At 42.9% G+C, this 8,847-nt stretch overlaps 1 protein-coding gene across 1 annotated transcript; it reads left to right on the plus strand.

Moving 5' to 3' along the window:
- The first annotated feature begins 6,090 nt into the window (after positions 1 to 6,090).
- LOC130459212 (uncharacterized) lies at positions 6,091 to 7,202 on the plus strand. Its single transcript, XM_056826443.1, has 2 exons — positions 6,091 to 6,225; positions 6,315 to 7,202. Exons 1-2 carry the CDS (start codon positions 6,094 to 6,096, stop codon positions 7,113 to 7,115), a joined length of 933 nt encoding a protein of 310 aa, XP_056682421.1. The 5' UTR covers positions 6,091 to 6,093; the 3' UTR covers positions 7,116 to 7,202.
- The last annotated feature ends 1,645 nt before the right edge of the window (positions 7,203 to 8,847 follow it).

Consider the following 8,847-nt stretch of genomic DNA (forward strand, 5'->3'; position numbering starts at 1 on the left):
ATTCATCACTAGCTGAATAGTCAAAAGCACAAATAAATTCTGCAAATTGATCTTGACTTTGATAATTCGAACAATAATTCTAACAAGCTTCACCACGCGTCACGGACATTGCGAGGGCCATCTAATTAAAGATTTCAGTAGCTTCTTTCCAATTTTACACATAATCAGTGGCGGATCTTGAACGGTTTTACGAGGGGGGCCGGTAGAAAAAAATTAAGCAATATACTATGTAATTATACAATTATACACAAATTTTGGGGGGAGCCGTAACTAAAAATACACTACAAAATTTTCCGGCCGAGGGGGCCAGGCCCACCCCAGCCACAACAAAGATCCGCCCCTGCACATAATCAATTCATTTTTTTTAGATTTGCTCTTTAATTAACCAGCACTACAAAAATTATTCCATTAACGATCGGGAAATTTCCTCGTTAAAGGTTAATAATAAAGGGATTTCTCGTTGTGAACCCGTTGTAAAAATGGACGGTCATTGATGGAAAATCCAGTCGTTACCCCATCGTAAAAGGCATTTACGATGGTTGTTTCCGTCTTTATTTAGTTGTTAGCCCCGTCGCTAAAAGTCGCGACGGAAATTTTGACCCGACATTATTGGGTTGTTATTAATGACTCAAATTGTAGTAGTGGAAGTAATTTATTTCCGGGTTAGGAAATTAATGGCTTCAACTTCAAGGTAAGTTTTGTTTAAAGACGTGATAAGCTAATATCAACTCGTTTTACCGGTCGATAATAAAAAATATTAATGTCAATGGATTTGTAAGGAAAATGTATCAATGTTCATTCTCATGCATGGTAATGTAAGTTCATTCCGTATTGTCTACTTTGCTTCATAAATTTCTATTACCATCCATTATCGTTTGGGGTGGTGTTGATAAGGATGAAAATAAGAAGTACAATACATGTTTGGGATGAGATTTTATTACCATAGATGTACATTATGATGTTAAGCGCGCCCTGTTCTTTTGTTGTTGAATTTTAGGAAAATTCAGTTTAATTCAATTAAAAGAACGGAGCCTTAGAGTATCATCATTGGTGAACCTTCACTTGGAAGTTGGGTCTCAAGAGTCAAGAACCTTTCATAATTATTATTTTTCTTCTAAAAAAACCCTTTGAGAAGAATTATAAAAATCAGAATTGTTATTATTTTTTATAACTCGTCCAAAATATATGGGCTCTTTTTTAACAACAATTTTCTACTTTTGAAGCCCTATTGAAAATGATCTAACTTAATTTTATTGCAAATGAGCCACTATGCAATAACAAAAAAAGTACAAATAGTGGTTGGGGGTTAATTTGTACTTGAGACCTATCATACATAAATCATCAGTCTTAATCGACCACTAGATCAATTAATTTCCCTGTCAAATCACACTTAAATTCATTTAGATTTCCACTGATTATTTATTATTGGCTACTAAACGGGCCCTAGCTATACAAAGGATCATAGTAGGAGTATGGAAGATTTGAATAGCTACAATCTAGCTAGCTAAAACCACTATGAAACTGTAATATAAATAAATAATAAAAAACGATGAGTATGCATCCAAATATCCAATGAAGTATTCTTCTCCAACATGATAAAATCATCATAAAATTTAAGAAAATTTGTCAATTACGGAGTACCACCTAGTGTTTGCCAATTACTATGTACGGAGTACTCCTTATCTTGTTAAAAACTTTCAATTAGTACTTACTATTCTGATGTCAATTGCTTTTTTAGTCAATATTCCAGACAATTAGTACACTATTGACATCATGAATAACGCTTAATTATAATTAATCATCTTAATTAATTAACTAATTAAAATTAAATCCCAAATAAAGTCCCAAATTAGTTATTCAAAATTGCCCGAAATTCAAAATAAAATTAAAAAAAATCCTAAAATTACCAAAAAAATAATTGGAATTTTAATTTTGGGTTTTCTTTTTTCAGAAATTAATCATTCTGGATTCTTTTCCCGAAACCAAAAATTTAAAAATATAGAATAACCAATCCCCAAAAAAAGAATCGGTAAAAAAAATATTCGATATTTTTTTGGATTTTTGGTAATTTCAAGTAATTTTTGAGATTTATCTTTCAACTCTTTTTATTTTTATTTTTTATTAATTACTTAAAATGATGAAAGTATAATTAACGGTTGATTATGATGTTATTATTGGACTAGTTGATCGAAATTTAGACTAAGATATCAATTGACATCAATTGTTAGAAATGTGCTCCCTCCGTTTCTTCTTGTTTGTTAAGTATTCTTTTTAGGGTGTTTCATAATGTTTGTTACGTGGGAGAATCTTTCCTTTTATAAAATTACTATAATATCATTTTTTGTGCCAACTTTTAATTTTAATTGGTCCAATTTTTTCAACTCACTAAATTTCTTTACAATTTCCCAAGTATGTTAAGTTAGCAATCTGTGAGTTTTTCCATTATTGATTCATTTTGATAAATAAACAATCTTATTGGTTGTTGTAATGATTAGTGGATTGAGGTTTTACTTGGATTTTTTTTTTAATAAAAAAAAGAATATTTATTAGACGTTAATAAACGTATAAAAATCCAAACGTAACAAACAAAAAGAAACGGAGAGAATAGGTAGTAATTGACTACTTTAATTATAATTGCTTAGGTAATAAATGACAAACTACCTAACAACTTAAGTAGTACGGAGTAATTGACAAACTTCCTAAGTTCTAATTGACAAACTCCTTAACAACCTAGGTAGTAATCGACAATTTTTTCTAAAATTTACAAATAAAATTGAGAAGTAATTTAAATTGATTGAGACACAATGCATGCTCAGATCAAGCTTTGTTCATGTTCCGGTGTTGTAAAGATGGAAACAATGGGCTTCGAATGAAGGCCCTTTTGTATGTGTTGAAGATCTTGCTTGTTTGAATGAGTGGAGTCCGAATTCACCTGCACAAGAGCAAAGTCACTAGCCTCGGGGGTGTTTCCGAGGAAAGCCCCTCCGATGCCTAAGTAAGAATGATGCTCGGATTCTAGAGAGAATTTCTCTAGAAGAGTAGTCTTAAGGCGGTAAATTGGACGTACCTTGAGGTGTGAGCCTTGGCGGCCTATTTATAGTGTTTGCATAATAAATGCCCATAGGTCATTTATTGCTATTGGGCCTTGGGCCTTAATGGATGGCTGAATAGCCACTGGTAGGTTCGATGTTGTTGTTTAGAGCCATTGGGCTTTGGACTTAGTGGCCCAATTGAGAGTCAATTGGGAGCCCAAACAACATGCCCCCCAGACCCGGTCCATTTAGAATTAAATGGGTGGGTTTCCAGCTGTCAGAAGTCCGAAAGTTCCCTCTCTTTTTTGAAAAGGGATGATTTGCATTGATGACAAGTGTTGGGAGTTGTATTGTGTCGTGGCGATCGTGGGTTGAGGAAGTTGATGCGCCCCTTTTCTTTTCTATAAATACGGGGTGCGTTGCTCTTTTCGAACTTTTTACTCCTTCTTTCAAACCCATTCTCTCTCTAAATTCCGGCGATCGCAGTGCAATTTGTTTCTTCAGATCTACGAAATTCGGCCAACTTTAGACTTCGGGAACTTGTGTTGTTCGTTTTATCGGCGAATTCCGCTTCGGAAAAAGGTAATTTGTTTCTGAATTCTCCTTTTTTCTTCGTTTTTCCTTCTACCCCTCAATCTCAACCCTAGACCGAGAATTCGCGGCCATGGCAAAGAATAGGGGCAAGAGCAAGTTCGTCGTTGGCTCCTCTAGTGAGAGGGAGAACGTGCCTTCGGGAAGGTTACCGAAAACTTCGAGGGGTCGGCCTTCGGAGAGGCCAGTGGAGAGGCGTTCGACTGGTTGGGATGCTTCAAAAGATGATGTTGTTGGCGGGTCTAGCGTGTCTGAACGCGCAACTTCTGGTAAGAAAGCTGGCTCTTCGGGTGTGCGCCGCTCTTACCCTGAGTTTCCAGTTCATTGGACTGAAGCTGATCCGCAGGGCAAGTATGCCCCGATTCTGCATGAGACCACTAAGATCGATGGTCCCTTGGAAAAATCGGTCAGTGGTGACTGGTTGGTGGAGGCGAAGCTGGGGCATTACCATCGGAGGGCCGAAGAGTTATACGGAATCCAGCACGCCTTGGGGTACTGGTGCGAGCTTCCCGACCAGGAGCGTCCTCGGGTGACTCATCCGCCGAGGGGGTTCATCTCTGTGTATACTCATCATTTGGAGAACGGTCTCCGCTTTCCTTTGGATCCCTTCGTTTCCGAGCTCCTGGTGTCGTACAACATCAGTTTGGCCCAGCTTACCCCCAAATCTATGAGGCACATCATCGGATTTAGATGGGTGTGCGATTTTATTAACTTTCCATGTTCTGTTGCCGTGTTTCGGGATCTGCACGATCTGTCTTTCAACCACGCTTCCAAGGGGGATGGGTATGGTTGGTGGACCATCATCAACAAAAGATCCCGAAGGAAGGGGGAGCCGAACTACATTACGGCCTACCCTTACCTCAGCTCTGATCATAATTGGAAGACGGAGTGGTTGTTCGTTCGTGTGCCGACAGATCCGAAGCATCCACATTTTTACCGCCCTCCGAAGTGGTTTGTGACTCCTGATCCTGATATGCGAAGCGTGGCTGCTCCGGATCGGAACCATCACCACTACGTGGATCTCCTCCAGTGGTTTTTGGCTCGGGAGGACAACTACAAATTGCCGTCCAACTGGCTCCCGAACCTCAACTATATCTTGCGGGAGGACATTCTTGCTGTTGCCGGTCTCAGCAGGATTTTTGACAGGGGTAGGTGTCTTTCGGCTGGGACCGTGCTTTAGTAAGTTTGTCCTCCTCCTTTTTGTCTCGTTTTATTGACTTTGTTTTGTGCTTTGTTTCTGCAGAGTACGGCTTTAGCTGCGTTGATCCTGTGGTCTTGGGTATTTCTTTGGATCTGAAGACCATTCACGACTCGGCCCCTGATTATAAGTTCGGGAAGGAGAATCCTCGTAATCCTCGCTTGAAGGATTACGTGCTGTCTCCGTCGGGTGTCGCTCGGATATCCGAAGTTCGAGCTGATCCGTGGGATTCTGCCTCTTCTCCCGAAGCTGTTCCAGTGAAAGTCGTGCTCCCTGATTTGAGGACAACCTCGGATCCGGTGAGTGTTTCTATATCTCGAAGTCTTTTGTTTGTCTTTCTTTCTGGTTGGCCGTCGGCTAACGTCTTGGTCCTGGACCATCTTTTTAGGGTCCTGGGACTGACGCTGTGCCGCGTGCCGTTCCTTCGGTTTCATCTCCGGCTCGGATAGATATCTCTTTATCTAGGAACCGGGTACTTCGCGATTTTTCTTTATTCCTTCCTTTGTCTTCTTTTACATTTATTGACCCTTGGTTTCCTCTGTTTAGGATCAGCGCAAAAGGAAGGGCAGCACTCTTTTGAGGCCTTCTGCGCATCCGAAGAAGGCGAAAGCTTCTCAGTCTTCGGAGAAGGTATTTGTTCTGACTTAGAGCTTTTTGTGGTCCGTTCTCTCTTTTTCTGAAACTGACCTTTGAGCGTTTGCCCTGTAGGAAGTGGTTTCGGAAGTCATGCCTCCTCCCAAAAATCTCCTTCACTTCATGCCCTTGCCAGGGCAGAAGTTGAAGAGTGTGGTGGTTGCGGAACCGCCTCCCGTGGACCAACCGTTGGCTGAGGAAGATACCATCCCCTCTCCGCTGAAGCCGCCTGCTGCTTTAGGGATCGAGATCCAGGATATAACCAAGGTGATGGAGGCAATTGAAGCCGACCTTGTTCCTGGCTCGGATGTCCCTATTGTGGCCGAGCAGAAGGAAGAATCTGCTGACGTTTCTCTCGAAAGGGAGAAAAGTCCAGATAAGGAGATGGTGGATCTCACCGAAGCTCACATAGAGGTTCCCGAAGCTGAGAAGGAGGTCCCTTCTGCTGAGGAGGAGCAAACCAAGCAGGGTCTGACGAGGAAGAGGCGCCACTCGACCTTGGGCTCTACTTCGACCTCGGCCCTGGATAGACTGATCCACGCTGACCCTTGCTCGGATGTTCCGCTGAAACGGATCCCCGAGGAGGTAAGGGAGGCGATGGCTCGCTATGCTAGAGCTCCGGTTTTGGGGGAGAACCCCATGGCTCACGTGGGATCTTTGGTGGGTCCCGAAGCTGCACGGGAGAATCTTCTTCGGGCCAACCCGCAGTGGAGGGTTCCTGGAGCTGAGGAGAGGAACCCAGCTATGATGGCCCAATATTATCTGAATGAGGTAAGTGTTGGAAATTTTGTTTTGAGTTCCGTTTTTGGTTTGTTGTTTTCTTCTTTCCTCATCTTTTCTCGTCTTTTCTTCTTTCCCAGGCTGTTTTCTGGTCCTCGTTCGCTTCCGAGTGTAGCTCGGTTGAGGAGAGGCAACTGAGGAGGTATCAGGAGGCTTATGCTCGTGATATCCCTGTCTTGGACCAGAAGGCTGGGCAGCTCATGGCCGAGATGGTGGAGATCAAGCAACTGTACCTTCAGTACAGTCGTGAGGCTAGGGAAGCGGCGGAACAGATCGGGGCCGAAGTTGGGAAGCTCACTTTCCAGGTTGAAGAGGATGCTGAAAAGATAGCTTCCTTCGACAGGGAGAGGAGAGAAATGGCTGCCAAGTTTGCGAGCGAACTTGAAGAAAAAGACAGTCTTCTCAAGGAGATGACGTCTAAATTTGAGGCGGCCATTAAGCAGAGCCAGGAAGCGGAGGCGAGGCTTCAGCAGTTTATCAAGCACCGGGAGATTGTTCAGAATCAAGCTGACAAGGTGCCCGTTCTCCAGCTGAAGATCCGAGAGAAGGATGCTGCCATTCGGAAGTTGGAGCAAGAGAGAGTTGACCTCTACACTGCTGATCAGTGTAGGGAGCAATACTGGAATGGCATCCTGGGTGCTCGGCGGATGTTCGCGAAGCATATGCCTCATTTCCCTTGGAATGAGAAGGTTCCGCTCTGGATGAGGGCCCAGGATCACTTGGTGGAGTGCCAGGCCGATCGAGACGAAGCTGAAGCTGAACGCCAAGCTGCTCTTGCAGAGGCTCGGGCCCAGAAGGCGGCTTCCGAAGGTGATACTACTGCTGGGGGTTCTTCGAAGGATGCTCCTCTGGGGGATGCTCCTGAGACTCCCAAGAGTTAGGGATTCGGGCAGTCGTCTTCTTCAGAGTCGGTCGGTTCCAGTTGAGGACTTCCGAACATGTGCTTGCCTTTCCCCCTTTTGCCTCGGCGCTGCGTTGTACTCATTTCTTTTTGTTTTCTTTAGTACTTCGGTAGGCCGGTATTGTCTGTTGATGGCTGCCGATTTTAACTGTTTCATTTTGTTTTCAATTTTTGAGGTTTTCAATGTATTTGTACTCTCCCCAAATATTGAATAAAAAATGAATGTTTGTTACTTGGCTGCTTCTTTTCAACTTGTTCTTTCGCAATTTTAGGTCTTTAAATCCGTAGATTTCTCGAGCTCCTCTTTCTGTAGACTTGCTAAAAACCTTTTGATCTTGCGAGCTCTTTAAATCCGTAGATCTGTTAAGAGACTTTTTAACTTTTGCGAGTTCTTCAAATCCGTAGATCTGCTAAGAGACTCTTTGACTTTGTGAGTTCTTCAAATCCGTAGATCTGCTAAGAGACTCTTTAGTTTTGCGAGTTCTTCAAATCCGTAGATCTGCTAAGAGACTCTTTAGTTTTGCGAGTTCTTCAAATCCGTAGATCTGCTAAGAGACTCTTTAGTTTTGCGAGTTCTTCAAATCCGTAGATCTGCTAAGAGACTCTTTAGTTTCCAGACTCTTCAAATCCGTCGATCTGCTCAGAGGTTTGGATTGTTCTTCCGATCTCTTGTGGTTCGGAAACCTGGGCAAGAGATCGCTAGTCTGCCTCTTTAGTTATGCCTTCGGCGATCCGTGGATCTGAGCCGGAGTTTTATAACTTGATTCGAGCGACTGTTTGTTGCGAACAAATTTTATTAGGGTACCGCGAATCCGAGGATTCTGGACGATTCCCTGAAGTGTATGATTTGGTCATTTCTTGCATTTTATCAAGGAATGGGCAAAGTCAATCCTGTTTTTAGTCTCGGATTGATCAGATCCGAGGCTGCATGTATATATAAAGGGACAATAAATATAGAGATAAGTTTAATGAAACTCATGGTGCCAATGGCTTTCCTCTTCTCATTAAACAACTTACTTGGTTTACAGACAGAGATCATACAAAATATTTCTTGAGAACATCGGTATTCCAATGGTTCTTCAAAATTGTTCCATCTAACTGTTTCAGCATATACGTGCCTGGCCTTTTTTCGGAATGGATGATGTATGGTCCTTCCCAAGTGGCTGAGAGTTTGCCATGGATCCGTCCTTTCTGAACCGAGGCGGCGTTTCTGAGTACTAGATCACCGACTTTTAGGGGTCTGGCGTTGACTCTTCGGTTGTAATGCTTGTTGACCCTCTGCAAATAGGCTGCGTTGAGTGTCCTTGCATCGTTCCGAGCTTCGTCCAGTAGATCGAGAGCTTCGGATAGAAGTTGGTTGTTGCTTTCTCCTTGGAGACCATCATACCTGTTGTATGCCTGGATCCTCAGGCTTTCTGTTCCGATTTCCACAGGAATTACAGCTTCGGATCCGTATACAAGGTGGAACGGTGTTTGCCCGGTAGCTTCTTTCTCAGTGGTCCGAAGGGACCATAGCGTTCCGGGTAGCTCTTCTAACCATTTGTTTTTGTCATCCTCGACTCTTTTCTTGAGTGCATTGAGGATGAGTTTGTTAGCAGCTTCGGCTTGCCCGTTGCTTTGTGGGTGACAGACTGCCGAGTACGCTAGGTGTATGCCGAACTGTTTGCACCACTTTTGCAACGGGGTGTTGTCGAACTGTTTCCCGTGGTCGA

Source organism: Spinacia oleracea, chromosome 1, assembly GCF_020520425.1.
Source record: "Spinacia oleracea cultivar Varoflay chromosome 1, BTI_SOV_V1, whole genome shotgun sequence".
Classification (NCBI taxonomy): domain Eukaryota; kingdom Viridiplantae; phylum Streptophyta; class Magnoliopsida; order Caryophyllales; family Amaranthaceae; genus Spinacia; species Spinacia oleracea.